General features: G+C 39.3%; 1 protein-coding gene across 1 annotated transcript; it reads right to left on the reverse strand.

Annotated features, from left to right (window-relative positions):
• Positions 1-176: 176 nt before the first annotated feature.
• Positions 177-15,316, reverse strand: chfr (checkpoint with forkhead and ring finger domains, E3 ubiquitin protein ligase). The gene is made up of 18 exons (XM_062417785.1): positions 15,229-15,316; positions 14,149-14,272; positions 13,403-13,502; positions 13,057-13,166; positions 12,886-12,945; positions 12,148-12,312; positions 11,507-11,584; positions 10,960-11,134; positions 10,711-10,865; positions 8,109-8,271; positions 7,744-7,940; positions 7,433-7,549; positions 7,004-7,087; positions 6,291-6,361; positions 5,525-5,612; positions 5,262-5,369; positions 4,487-4,559; positions 177-3,119 (listed from the first exon to the last, which is right to left on the reverse strand). Exons 2-18 carry the CDS (start codon positions 14,255-14,257, stop codon positions 3,077-3,079), a joined length of 1,896 nt encoding a protein of 631 aa, XP_062273769.1. The 5' UTR covers positions 14,258-14,272; positions 15,229-15,316; the 3' UTR covers positions 177-3,076.
• Between the last annotated feature and the right edge of the window lie 724 nt (positions 15,317-16,040).

Here is a 16,040-nt window from a genome sequence, read left to right on the forward strand (position 1 = left end):
TCTATTACTTTTCTGTCCAATTATTCATTTCAGCTCTAAGAAATGTACAAAAGCAGTAACAATATTTGATACTGAGTGACACTAGAGATACAGCAGACTACTCATGAAGTTGGGTAAGAAAAACAAGTCAGTTTCTACAGACAGCTATATCTTTTTTTTTTTATTTGTTGAGATAAACAGACAATAATTTCAATTACAGTTTTTGCATTGCTAATACAACATACAGGGTAAAGAGGCATTTGTCAAACTCTTAAACATATTCCTCAAAAAACTATTTTTGCATGTGCCTAGTGCTATTCTATAGTGATTTAACTAGAAGTCGATTATAGTCTAGACTAACTGTTCAAATAGTGCATTGCGTACACAGTTTACAGGCGTCGCTGAGACTTCCTATGAGGGACTTCCTTCCCTCATATTGAGAGACATATGCCCGGCTGATATGAAAGCGACTCTGATGCCCGTTCAGTCTCCTGTGTTCCTGGGAGCTGCAATGAGGTAGAATAAAACCTGCCTCTTCCATACTGCTGAGCAGCTTGGACCAGACTTTTGCACACAAAGTGAGTAAATATTTGCCTTAGTATACAACTCCCCTTCCCTTCCACACCCCACCCCAGGGAGAATGCAAAGCACTCCTCCAAAGCCCCTTTAATACCAATTCCTGCCCAGCCCCTGTGTTGGGGGATCGGCTGAGGGCCTGAGCCGCTAAGGAATGCCAGTGTGGACCCACCATGACTGAAAGGGTAAAAAAAAAGAAAAAGTAAAACCTAAACCACCTAGCCAACACCACATTAACTCAGGAGCTCACGCAGAGGCCTGGAAAGTGCCCATTCACAACCCCGTCCCAGAATGGATCATAAATATTGCCACCAACACTAAAAAGAAAACATGAAGAGCTACATTCCAAAACACTACTCATAGCGTATCCATATTCTCTATGGCTAGTATTACTAATATGTATATCCAAATACACACCAATTTCTCTACATTATCAAGGATGCATACCTTCTTCTTTCCTTCTGGATACCTTATCTCGGAATGAAACTCTTCATACATTTACATATCAGATACTATGAGCTCGACTATATAACCGTGTAGACTTTACAGTAAGGAAGCCGTTGTATATGTGTGAGACAAGTTATGTGCAAACATCCTCTCATAGTTGCTTAACATTAAACACATCTAGCAAAACATTTTAGACATTTCCAGTACATATCCTGCTAAATCAAATGAAAAACACTAAACTTTGAAAAATAAGCCATGAAATCATACAAAATTTACTGGATGCCAGCTAAGACTCATTTTTAACCTTTTTCTTCCCACTATTCTTCAAACCCACTAGCATTTTCTACACGATCACATAATAGTGATTCCACAAATTAAAAAAAAAAAACCCTCAAAACATCCAAACTTTAACTTCATTCTTGTAATTCAACAGATAAGGCCTCTTGAAACTAGTTGTTCTAACTAGGCTGAATAAATCAAACAAACCGAAGGCTGATTTGTCACAAATTTATAGACGTCAATACAAGCTTTGCATTTTTCGTGTGATGGGTAGGCGTGACTTCTTGACACTTGGGTGATGATAGTCATAAAGATAAAATGGAGGTCGTCGGGTGTGACATGACTGTTTTCGTGACAGCTTTTACATGCACACAGCACTTTCCGAACCACTCGTCATGATTCACCTGCATTTCAACAAACAAAAACAGCAGCTTTGTGTACCTGAGGAACCACAGAAAGTCTATTTCTCTTCAATTTTAAACTAACAAAATCCAACATCCAATAATATCTCCAAAACCATAACAGAAAAAAACTATATATTTTCTAAAACAACCTCTTAGACATTTTTTGTTGCAAGGGTAACTACATTATAACATAACTGGAACACAATCACAACAGTACAGTTGTGTTTTGTATTGGCACCATTCCCTAAATCGTTGGTTCTGCAAGAGTATCCCGCACAACGCTGTATATGAAAACTCTACAACAGCCTCACCGTACTTGGAGTGCGGTCTAGTTTTTCTTCTCTAAATGGAATAAAAATTCATCACAGCAAAGCCCTTACTACAAGGGTCTGAGAAAGCATCCCTTCTGCACTATTTTAATCACCTTGGAGATGATTATCCGGAGCAAAGCATACAAAAGAGGCCCCCGTGCCCTCTGACAGTATTACAACACATTGATCCCCTTCCCACAGACATAAAATCCTACACAAATATCACATGGGATTATAAATCATACGTATGTGGGCTTTGATGTGGCTTTTTGCCCTTTGCCTGGGAACACAGTAATGCCGGGGCAAAACAGGAAAAGAAAAAGTTACTAAGGATGTGAGACATTTACACATTTTACTGCTGTTCAAAGTTAGCATGTGTGGATCTTGGAAGCAGTTTGTGTCTTGGGCCCAAAACTGTGCTAAATAGTATTACATTCATTGTAATACTCTGTACTATATACATTTTCTATACTCTAATGATATGTAAAAATGTGCTTTTTCATCAGCATTTCTCATAAACTTGTAAGAAATATGGATATGTGTATTGTAGGAAGTCCTGGATTCTGAAATAAGACTGTTAATATGTTACAGTACAAAGTACATATAATGTAAGACTGTATGAGCAAGGCTGGAGGAGAATTTAATATAAAATCATGCTTTTAAACATGTGTAAGCATAATAAATGGACTTAATCCATAGAGATTGCTTCACTTGCTCTTCATCTGAGCCATCAGTTTTATTTAACAGGAAGCGGCTGGTTAACTGGTAGATGTGACAGAGGCAGCAGCAACAGACAAATGCATCCCAATTTACATGGTGGCTGCTGTTAACTGCAAACCCAACTCTAACCTTTAAACAGCAACCTGAACCTTGATTAAACTTAACCTTTAATGATAATGTGCATAGCATTATTTCACGCAGCCCTGTGTCAGGTATTGTCAATGGATACTGATTGTGTTTTTTGCATTAGATTATTGCATAAGAAGCAGAGCACCTGTGAGACTGTTACCTACAATGTACAAAGCAAACCTTACAAGATGATGCTCATTTGACATGTTTGACAGTTAGATGCTGCTCCCCTCAACTCTTGAAACGTGTCTGCTCACATATGTGGTTGAATTTCCTGAAATGAAAATAAAAATAAATCACATGAATGTTTCATTTTAAAAAGCACAAAACCAAAGAGATGAGACCAAATGAGGCACCTTGCTATGATCTTCAAGCACCACACATGAATAATTAGACCTTAGTTTATAAAAGGACTCCCTCTAGTGGTAAAATTAATGAACAGCATGTGGAAGGCTGCTAGCCAGTGTCTCATACTGTATGTCACGTCTGACAGAAACAATCACAACAAATGTATGACTCAACAACCCGATGGCTGAATGGCACCACAGTGCAAACACTATAGTGGTTAAAACCCAAAATATAATGCTGATATACAAGAGTGACTTAACAGTCCAAAATAGTGTAACTAACTAGCTCAGTAAAAGAAAAAAAAATGTGACTAATAATGCAAATCCTAAAAATATGTCAATGTGATTAAATTTAATATATATTAACATTTAGAATTTCATATATAAATTCCATTTTAAATGAATAATTTGCTTTTCATTAATGCTATGGGTGATGCCCTTGAAAATGCATAATTGACCATTGCTCAAGGTGGGTTGGCATTGTTAATCGTTCAGCTGTATTTTTAAAATTACAATCTGCAGTTATTAATTAAGTGGTGGACATGTGATATGGTAAGAAGCAATGCACTGAAATTTGAAAGTAACGCAATAATGTTTAACCACAAGTAAACAAAGATGCAGTTTCGGTGTTGCAGAGAGGACATGAGTTGATGTGGGCTGTGTTCCACAGAGTGGCTTTAGTGAAAACTCTGATTTTGTTACTCTGAGATGAGCGACTCAGGCTTTTCCATTCCTGAAGGGGAGGTAACCTAGGCTCAGAGTCAGTTGCCGTGATAACTAAAGCTAACCAGCTCAGTGGCAGGTTTACTTCAACAAACCATGAGTATCAGACTCAATCCTGGTCCGAGATTGATTTGATACACAAAGACAAACTAAAAGTTACCTCAGAAAAAAATGAAATCTTTTGTGTGCACAATCTGGTGATCTGTCTTTTAAATAAGGAAAAAAAGATCAATCAATAACTATCTCTATCACTCATAATATGTTATATTATGATTATTAAGATTATATTTCAATATGTTTTGTAGTGCACTTGTGATTTTAAAACTACATTTTGGAAGTGAGTTTGTTTAGGCAGCGTATTATCTTAACATGTTTTAACAGCATTTCACTGTTTAAATTTACTACATTTGTTGAAAATGTGTATCTCAGGGTTCATCAACTCAGACCGCTTTAGAGATCCCCTGGTGTCACTGTCACCGCTACAAACTGCCACATAACGACTAGGAGGCAGATAGGCTATCTGAGCCGAGCACATGAGTTCCTGTAGTGTTTCCTATGTAAAAAGACTTACACTGCATGGTGTGCCTTAACCTGCGTGCGACAGTTGCGTCCCCAGTAACAGTCAGGACGAGAGGTTACAGCAGCTGAGGAGAGAACAATGAATGAAGTTAACTCATGTGCATGACAAGAACAGTCCAAAAAAAGTCTCAAGCCCCATTCGCACTGGATTTATTACTCTAGGGGAGATGGGGTGATGTTAACATTTCCTGCACTGGTCATTCATTTTAACACGAATGCGGGTCATTTTTCCACACTCCCCCCAGTAATAATTCAATACAATAATCTTCCTGCAAATTTTCTGGCCCTCCTGTAAGTTAAATCCAGTCTGGAGCAATGTCCTTGTATTTTAAAGTGTATCTGTGATTTCTTTTGACAGGAAGGGCAGCTTTTCCTTCTACTGCATTTCATCAGCTCAGTGTAAAATTTAAAGGCTGGGAATAAAAGAGTCTAAAATGTTTCTCCTAATCTGAAAAAACATGTTAAAATCCACGTATAGGCTTATTTTGGGAACTAATACGACAATGGACTGACAATAAAGACAAGTGAGATGATCAAATAAGCTCTTTTAATGTCAACTACAAGACAGGTAGGTATCAGTATTCTCTTTTGGCTGGTCCTGATAAATGTCCATATCTATTACAGACCATATGGAATTTCATAATGGTTAAAATGCAGTCTGGAGAGATTTAGAGAATTAAACTGAGGAGCACATAGAATATTTTATTTCCCACCTAACCCTGTAACTTTAATCCTTTCCAGAAAAAAAAAGTTATGGTTTGTCTGACCTGGCAGCTCAGACGGGGGGATGTTCTGTCTGTACTTGTAGGCCAGCTCCTTGAATGTTTGCAGGCCGCAGCAGAAGCACACGATGGTATTTGAAGAGATACGACAATCTGACAGAGACAGGGTCAGGAAGGACACAGTATACTTATCCTTGTCAGATGAGAGTGTAAAACATAACATTACATGCGACATAACATTGCTGTGAGGCACTAGGATAGAGATACTTTAAGATTAAAGTTCCTTGGTTTGTGATTTAACGGCTCACCTGTCAGATAGTAATTTCCCTGCTGTAAACCTTGTACAGCCTCTTGGAGCAGATCTCTCCATGACTTCCCTCTGGAGGACAGGTAGTTCTGATGAAAGGATAGTAACACAGTCAGTAGGTCCAGACATGTATTTCAAGCATTTTCAGTATTCAGTCTTGACATAGAGTTTTAAGTTAAGTTTATTACTTGCGGAAAGGAACTTTAATGGCACAGTTGACTTGAATATAAACCTGTTTGTTGGCCCACAGAGTCAAAGTATCTTACAGTGTCATGTACAATTTTTTGGCAGCCCATTTGAATCAATCACCCAGCATGATAAAACTAGACATGTAACAATCCAACTTTTTTCTACAACTCCAATACCTCAACTCTGGGTATCTGCTGTTACTGAAAACTGATACAACATGAGTGCTCCCTTTTCCAAAACTAAAAAATGTGTAGATCTCACAGCATGGAACTCAGGGGAATTGTTTATATGTAAGGTAACAGGAGGTCAGGAGTAGCTGTGCAACTGTGGATTGCGTTCAGCTTGCTGTGACTGAAGGAATGCAAATGAGAGTGAAAACATTGAATTTTATAACTGCATTTAAAAAGAAGCCGTATTAAATGCGGATAGGTCACTTCATGGCTAAGGTCAGTATGACTGATATCCAGTCAGACCTACACCACTGATTAAAACACATAATGCATTCTATTATAAAAAATAACAAACTGAAGGCCAAAACTGTTGACAACTGTTAGAACATTTGACAAAGTCCATCTTACCTGAAGAATCTCTGACTCATAGTTATTGTTGTTCAGCACACCATCCATACATTTGTCTGTCAGATTGAGTTCTGTAAGACAAATGGGGGATTCCTCCCCCAAAACCTTCAGCAAACTTCTCACACTCAAATACGTAGAAATAAATACCCAAGGAGCTTCATCACAGAGAGGATATTTAGGGCTTTGCTTTTATGGAGCAGAGCTACAAAAATTGATCGGGTTTAATTTTAGTTCAGCTGCCAAAGCAAAGTTTCCTCACAAACCAAAGTCACCTCTGCAATACTGCTGAACTGTATATGGAGCTTTCATCTTGCCCAAACTGTGTATTATTAAAACAAAAGCGTACCTGAAAGTTGAATACCTCAAGTATGATTCTTGTTTAATTATGTGTACATAATGTGGAATCAATGTATTCTGTGTTGGTTGTGAAAGGAACCTAAATTTATTTTGCAGACATTTCAATGACCTCTTAAAACCTGCTGAGAATAAATTTCTTTTGGAAACACAGAGTGCTTTTAAATTTGAGACCAGCTATGATTAATGTTACAGATATTGCATTAAGACACTATTCTAGACTCAGCCCCGTCAATTAAAAGGCACAGTATATTAGTAACAGACGAAAAAAAAACCCATACTGGTCGAAGTGTATTACACAGAAATAAATCTAACAGCAGAGATCCCCCGAAGGCTGTTCAGCTGAAACAGATACATACCACTGAATCGAGCCAGGCAGCCTTGACAGCCAATCCTCTGGCAGCCCCAGTACATATGACAGAAGGGTTGCTGGCACAGCGCACCTGCCATCACACAGCACATTATACATATGGGAGGGATAATGGAACAATAAATCCACACAAGTGAACTGCTGGCTAGATTGTACAATCACTATCAGGTGACTCTACAAGTATTGCACACCTCAAAAATACATATATTAAATATGTCTATGGCCTTGCACTATTTAAGTTGCACCTGCACTTGCTGGCTTGTATCATCTATAAATTTTAGTTTCCTACATCAGCTCCTTTCATATTTCACAGGCTGTATGTAGTTTTCTTCTTCCTAACAGTAGAATTTAAGTCAACCACATTCAGTCAGCAGTCATTACACTGCTGCAGCTAGCAACAAGCTCAGTAGACACTCACATTGTTGAGCAATAACCTGCAGGCTGTTTAGCTCTGCCCGTCTGTCTGGCATCGGCTGGTGGCAGCAGGTACAGATGAGATGGCGGCCCTGGGGGGGGCAGTGGTACTCCTGAGGAGCTGCAGACAGGAAGGGAAAAGAGAAAGGTTTTAGACAGGCAGGAGGAAATTCACAGGAGCACTGATGTGGACTGCATTTTCCATTTATAATTGCTTACTAGAATCAAGATAAAAACAGCTCAATGCATCCTGCACTTTGCAGAAAGATTCATTTCAGCTACTTGTCTTCCTAGCTTAGCTCTTCTAATAATCACCTGAAGGGATATTTGAGGACGTTGAGGGCTGCTCCCCTGTTGGCTTTGCAGACCCTTCCTCAGATGCCGGTTTAGGTGGAGGAGGTATAGGCGGTGGGACTGGCACACTGGGGACCCAATAATTTGACCCTGTAGCAAACAGCATCTGACTGACCTCTTTCTTGTAGCCAGGACACTGTCTGCACAACAGTAGCTGACTGGAGACAAAAAAACATACAATGACAAATCATCACATGGAGAACTGGTTCACTAAACAAGCAAAAAGAAAGCATCCAACACTGCTGGCATCAAGACGTGTGGTTTCCATTGTGATTTGTGCATGTCCTCTTTTATTTACATTCAATTCACCAAGCCAAAACTTTTACCTGAAGTCTGGGGAGTCGCTGTCATTGTCAGAGAGCTCAAAGAGGTAATCTGAACTGCCCTCCTCATCAGAGAAGTAGCGCTCAACTTTTGGCTGCAACATGTCCTGAGTGATCTTGTTACGGCTGTCCATACTCTTCAGATCCTCATCACTGCGACACTTTTCTGTAAAACAGGGACACACACACGAACACAATGTCAGCCTCAACATGAAATAGATCAAGACTTTTTGGGCTGTAAACCCTATAGAGCTTACCAATAAAAACAGTTATGTAAGGCTATTATTTCCACCCAAGGTGCCATTAGAATGATAATTAAAACTGCAAGCAGTGTCGAAGGGCCCTCGCACCCCCCCGTTTACCCCCCCAATTGTAACGCCGTACGTGCACGTCGTTGCGTGCGGCGGTCGCAGGGCTGTCAAAACTGGCATGTAGATGTCTTTGCTCCTGTGCCTTTAATTGAACATTGTGTGCAGCTGTTAATGTCTCCACTAGATGGCAGTCTAAGACCACAAATGAGTCTGAGTGACTTCTAAGAAATAAGGAATTTGGGTGAAGGGTCAAAATATCATTAAGATTGAGCATTTTTGCCTAGATGGCCGACTTCCTGTTGGACTTAGGCTATGGCTCCAAGAGGCTTTTTTGTGCGTCTTTACACGATACATGTGTTTCCCGAATTTGGTTTGTTTACGTCAATCTGAGTGGAGGGGCTTGATTTTTTAAATTTTCTAGGGGGCGCTATTAATCAATTTTTGCGTCGGCCATTTCCGCGCTCCTTAAAATATCAAAGTGTTCTCCGGATCGGACATGATTGCAAGTTTTGGTGAGTTTTGGGGCATGTTTAGGCTGTCAAAAAGGCGTACAACTATAATAATAATAAAAATCATCCAGATTGAACATTTTAGACTGGATGGCCGACTTCCTGTTGGACTTAGGGTATGGGTCCAAGAGGCTTTTTTGTGCGTCTGGACATAATACATAGGCCTTGTAAATTTCATTTCTCTATGTCAATGTGGAAGGCGGGGCTTAAACTTTGAAATCTTCCAGGGGGCGCTGTGGAGTCATCTTCTCACTTAAAAATCCCAAACTTTGTCAGTAGTCAATATGTATGACTGTTGAGTTATGTGTACAATTTGGTGAGTGTAGGAGTTTGTGAAAATGTACAAAATGGATAAAGGCATTAGGGGGCGCTATTGAGCTGTTGTGCCACGCCCAGGGGCACTTATGGTCTCAAATTAAAGTGCTCCTGAGTGTGAACCTATGTGGGCAATTTGGTGATTCTGTGAAGACGGGAAAGTCCTCTAAACGCAGAGGGAAAAACGGAAAATTGACGCAGGAAATGCACAATAACTCACTTCCTGTTAGAGCGAAAAATTTGAAAAAAATAATTTGAGGGTTTACCCATGAGTGCTATGAGTCCTGTAAATTTCACGAAGATCAGACAAAGTTTGTGGTCACATGACCTGCTGTTAGGGGGCGCTATGGAGACCCCTTGCCACATCCACCCCCAATGATGTTGAAATTGAAACGTCGTTACCAGGTGTGACATTTTACGCAGTGCATGTATAAACATCCGACAATGTATGGAGGAGTTATAAGGAGTTGTTTGTTTATACAAACAAACAACAGCCACGCCCACCTGGTATAACGTAGGTAAAATCTGTCATCAAGTTTACATAATCAAGGCCTGAGGATGATATAGTTCCAATCTGAAGTCTGTGGAGTCAAAACTGCAGGAGGAGTTCGTTAAAGTACGAGGCCTGGAAAAATGCACCTGTGGCGGAAAAAATGCACCTGTGATCCAAGATGGCCGACTTCCTGTTGGACTTAGGGTATGGGTCCAAGAGGCTTTTTTGTGCGTCTGGTCATGATATATATGAATCCTAAATTTCGTTCATGTACGTGCATGTAGAAGGCGGGGCTTCAACTTTTAATGTTCTAGGGGGCGCTGTAGAGTCATCTTGGCACCTAAAAAGTTGCAGTTATTCCAAAAAATTATATTCGTGAGTGTTGATGAGTGTGTCTAATTTGGTGAGTTTTAGAGTTTGTCAGTACATCCTAAGTGGGAAAAGGCATTAGGGGGCGCTACTGAGCTGTTGGGGCAAAATATTGGGCAAATGTGATATCAGATGAAAGAGCTCATGATTTGAAACCTACGTGGCAGGTTTCATGATTCTGTGAACATCATAAAGTCCTCAAAGCGGTGTTCGAAAAATGAAAATCAGTGCACGCCACGCCGCGTGGTCAACTTCCTGTTTGGTAAAAAAATTCCACAAAATTAATTTCCCAATGATCCGATAAGACCTATGACATATTTAAATTTCATGGCGATCCGAGAGGATTTGTGGTCACATGACCCGACGTTAGGGGGCGCTAGCGAGTCCCCTTACCACGCTTGCGTCCAATCACATTGAATTAAATAAATTTTCACCAGCTGCGACGTGTGTGCAGAATTTCATGAGTTTTCATGTATGTTCAGGCCACCAAAAATGCGATTCATTACACGGCATAAGAGCGTGCTTAATAATAATAATAAGAATCCTGGCAAAAGCAATAGGTCCCTCACTGACTTGTCAGTGCTCGGGCCCTAATTATCTGTGCATACCTGGGTGCTGAATGAGGTAGGCCTCCACCAGGTTGTTGAGGATATGGTTCTTACGGATCCTCTCCACAGGGCAGCGGCAGGTGGGACAAAGAGAAGAGCGCTCCATCCAGCCTGAGTAGCAGGCAGCACAGAAGGTGTGCATACAGGGCTGCAAGCTAAAGCAAAAATAATTCAACTCAAACTAGGGTAAGACCACATGTAGGGATCAAGCACCTAACTTTGGATATCTGACAGACGGCAGACTCTTACCTGACACAGTCGTGCAGTAGGTCCTGGCAGATAATACAAGTCAGAGATTCCTCCATCTTGTCAGTTTTAGTCCCTTCTACTGGTTGTTTAGGCAAAAGATTCCCAAGACTTCCCTGAGTTGACCCCGCCACTTCTTTACTGGACGTGTGTGGCAAGCCAAAATCATAATCTATATCTGTGAACAGAAATGAACCTCATGTGAAACATTTGCCATTTTTAAACATTTGGTATCTTCTCCAAAGTCATAACAGGAAAAGTTTAGAGAGCTTATAAATAAAGCCTAGTCATGTTGGTGCGAAGCTGAGCAAAATGATTATGACTAAAAGAGATGAAATCTGACATAAAGCAACTGGCTTAGTTGAAACTCTTGCTGAATCTGTGCACTTATTTTTGGCATTTCTGGGCTTGGGGTTTGAATGAGGGTGTTGGAGTTAGAACAAAAGCTCTGAGTAAAGACCTGTAATGCATGAAATTTAATGAGAGGGATCACGGAAAAAAATCCCAGATCCCAATCTGGATTTATCCCAGAAGTAATAAGTGAACTCACCAGTTTTCCTCTTTTTGCTTTCTGGCTCCAGGATTTCCATATCTTTTTCCTGTGTCATGGCAGCACCTTTAGCTTGAGCTGATGAAGGCAACAAACATACCAGGGTCAAATTATATTAATACAGTTTGTTTGGATTTACAATCAAAAGACAACATAGCCTTCACTGTAATTACTAGTGTTTTACAAATGACCAAACCATAAATCATCATGTATTACCATGTTAAATCACAAAGAATATTGAGAATCATCATCATCGTCTTGCTGCTAAAAGATGTATTTATTCATTTTAGTTGCCTCATACACTCTGAAACAAGTTCACAAGTGTACAGTCTCCACAAAAGAAAACATCTTTTCTGTTACAACAGCTTGACATTCTCACTTGTCACAGGACCACAAAACACAATAGGAAGTCAAATGAAATAATACTGAGGCCACGATTTCAAAGACACCCCTGGTCACTATTGAGTAACCTCTTCCCGAAAGTGCACAAAAATATGAACAATTCGTGTACACAATTAAATAAAACCTGACAACTTCAAGTAATAACAAAGTTATACACTGTTAAAATTCCCAAAGAAAAAATCTCTCCTCTCACCACAATGGATCATGCTTCTTCAGCAGTGTGTCAGCTGAGAACTTACCACCAGATGTGGTATGACTCCGAATACAGAGGTGGGAAGTTGACGTGGAGGGCTGAGGTTCCTCCTGAGTTATATCAGGAGCCTTGGTGAGCATGACGGGCTCCACAGAGAGTGACATATCTGAGGATGGAACAGGAGCAGGACTGATGGCTGACCTCTCCATGTCTGATGATCAGATACAGGGTGGAAGGTTAATGGTGAGACATGCTATAGTTGTGTAATAAAAGTGTTTACATGAGAAAAACTTGACAAAGGAGTTATACGGAATTAAAGGACGGATTCATACTTTTCAAGTCTTAATGTTTAAGTCAGGTGCTCGAATAACAACTGATTTTTTTTGTTGTTGTTGTAAATACTCTTCCTGTTCAATGAGTCAAATCAAGTAAATATCATTCAGTGCAGTCTTTTTTAGTGCCAAAGTCCCTCATGTTGTTACTATATTTCCACCACAGCTCAACAGGGAAACACAAAGAGGGAATTTGATGCAAAAAAGACTGTAAATGTGGCAGATATCCACTGGATATGAATAACACAGACTGCTGAAGCCTCACATAAGCTTCAGATAAATTTTTAAATGCATTTTCATCACAAAATGACTGTGTGGACACACTGTGGCTTTAGGCTCTCATCACTTATATTGAAAGAGCATTTGGAGGGGATATTTTAATAGCCAGTATGAACAGTTGTTTTAAGACAGACTTGAAAAATTATGACCCTATCCTTTATCTGACTACTTACAGTAACTATTTTGTGAAATAGCTTGCTCCGCTGTGATTGAGTGGTAAACATAGGCAATGTCTGCAGGGCAACAAGAAAACATATTTTTTTATCTTTGCTTCCTATACATTGATATAAACATCCTATTGAGATAGGAAAATTAAAAACAGACTAGCAAAATTAACAACTCACTTTGTTCTGGTTCACTTTTCCTGTATACAAAGTAGATGACGTCGCCATTCTGCAGTACTTGAGTTTGCTTTTTGACCACTTTGGACATGTTGATCACAGTGCCATTAGTGCTACAAACAAACAAACACACATGCAATTGTACAACATAAGAGGTTTTATGAAAGGACATTGATACAAATCAAATACATATTTAAACAGCTTCTTTCAAATTTGAATCTTTTAAACATGTCTTTCTGTTTTATTTATTCATGCCCCATATAACACATATTATTCAGCTCTGTCCATCAGATAATGCAGCAATTCGTACTGCTGTTAAAATTCATTGATGGGTGAATATCTATCATACCTCATGTCTTCAAGCCACACGAGCCCTGAGCTTTCATCTTTGAAAATCTTGCAGTGCTCCCCTGAGACCAGTTTGTTGGCTGGAAAAGCCAGATCACATCCTGCCAAGAAAACAAGAAATAAATAGCATGAAAACAACAAAGTTAACATAATGCACATTACTTTGGCTCTATAAATGGGCTCTGACATGACATAATCGCTTATTTGTTCAGTTGAATAGGGTATTTTAAAGAGTACTTTACACTGATTCATTAAACGATTTAAACTCAAACTACTGTAAACACCTGAAACTGTGTTTTACTGTGATGTCTTTAAAACCTTTTATTGCCCAGTAATGAGCTAATCAATTAAGGCTAGTCATTTTGCATTGGAATAAAGTAGATCCCCACAAGCCCTCAACAACAAAGCAAGCACATGGGGAAATATAGGCCTAACCTTTTCTTAAGCAAAACCCATACAAAAAAATACCTACTTAATATTCTGCACACATGTTCTCAATGGACGCCTTTTGTTATCATCACAAGAGGCTGTCTAAGTTTGGTGCACTAAAGAAGGCTTTGTGTTTTGAAGGGGGAGGTTTTAAGGGCTCCAGACAGCAATGTCTGCGTTACAGACGGGATTGTCTTTTGTTGATAGGTATCAACACATTTTAACATTTTTAAAAGGAGAATAAAAATGTGAACTTAGTTTTTTTTAAATCAGATTTATCCATGTTATTCACTGTGTAAAATAAAGAAACAAACGTACCCTTTTTTCGGCCAACTGTGCACTCTCTGTTGAAAAGCAGCACTTCATTTTCACTTGAGTCCAATTTGACTAGCTTTCCCCATGGTCGGCTTCTTCTGTGACGGTCCATCTCCCAATGGTTTTTCTATAGAATAAATATGAGAAAATTAGTTTGGAAAGGTTTAGTTCTTTGTGGCATTGCTTTGAATAAGGCAGGATTGCAAAAAGAAAGTGAAATTATAACCAGCAATGTGTTGTCCTGGTGTAGACTTGTCTATTTAAAACCTACTGAGACATATTTCTTCAGTGTCATAGGTTTTGTATCAAAATATTCATTACTGCCAGCCAGATAGGTTCTGATGTGAGATGCCAAATTGGGTTTAAAAACACAACATTTACAGACACTTGGGTTCTCAGCAGACACACCTTTATAAGACAATATATTATTTCTTTGTAAATCAATCCATGCATCTATTCTTCATTTCGGTTTTTGTCCCAAATGACAGCTTACACTTTTTTTCAAATAATATTTCAACGTAAGAAACAATTTGCTCTGTAAGTCCCACAGTTCTTTTCAGCCAAAACACACCCTAGAACAAGCATTTCGTGTAACTTTGGCAGTTATGAGTTTGAATTGAAATTCAAAGCTAGCTATGAATGAATTACATATGTGTGCCGAATTCACCGGTTAACTTTTTTGGATCTTTAAAAGGTCATGAGAAGCGTAAAAATGATGTGCACCTTGCACAAAGGATGCACTCATGTGAAAGAGTTCCTCATCAAGTTTGGTGAGGAGGCTAACGGGACCTAGCTAAGCTTCACTGACTTAGCTATCGACTCTTTACTAGTAAAGATTGGTTGTGTGACAAACTGGGTACACGTAAAGGTATTTCAATCGTCAAATATCAGTGTCACAATACAAATGATGATATTAGCACAGCGACGCCAAAAACAACTTCGTTCATAAAACTAAGCTAACGTGTTTGCTAACATTAGCAGCTAACTATACCGTGCGAGAGAAAATAGGGAGTACACTACGACTACAATTGCCTGTAGTGTGTTATAGCTATGTAACTTCATGTCCGAAATGTGTTTCTTTACCGTCAAAATATGAGTTTGTTGTCCCGGTAGCTCTGTATAAAACTGTTTCTTCTCCTCATGTTCCAGCTAGACGCAAGATGCACTTCCTGCCAAGCGTTGACATTATTTACCGTAATCAGCTGATGGAGGAGGGGCACTTTGGGTTTGTGGTTACAGGGTTCATGGAGGCACCCTCAGTGTAAAATACACATACACACACACACATACACACACACACACACACACACACACACACACACACACACACACACACACACACACACACACACACACACACACACACACACACACACGCTTGAAATAAATGTCACGTGCTGAGATTAATAAAAAACAATGATAACAACATTTTTGCCCTTAAAATATATTTAGTGTCTCAAGTGCAAAGATTCATGCTTGTATCAGAGAAGTTCATTCTGGGGAAACCTAGTGAAATGGACTTTAACATAACACTATTATTTTGTGTCAATGTAGCCAATGTAGTCTGGTTTGGAATATTACAGTTACTATATGTTGTATAATAAGTATAATATTCCTAATTCATGCTGCATAAATAAACTCCTTAGGCTACTATGCTTCTGTTCTTGTTCTTCCCTTTGCTACTAAAACAATGTCTCTGTGTGGGCTAATACTTCGTTGTTCGAAAAAGGTTTTAGAGTCTCAAAATATTCAATCAAATATCAGCAGAAGTCATCCAGCTGAATGCTGAGGTCCGTGCACCTGCACCTGGCTTCTAATCTTTGGGGCTATTCTGAGTGCGAGATTCTTCATTCACCATCAGTTTTAGAAACTCAGACCTCAGGTTTTTTACACAG

The sequence above is a fragment of the Scomber scombrus genome, chromosome 4 (genome assembly GCF_963691925.1).
Source record: "Scomber scombrus chromosome 4, fScoSco1.1, whole genome shotgun sequence".
NCBI lineage: Eukaryota > Metazoa > Chordata > Actinopteri > Scombriformes > Scombridae > Scomber > Scomber scombrus.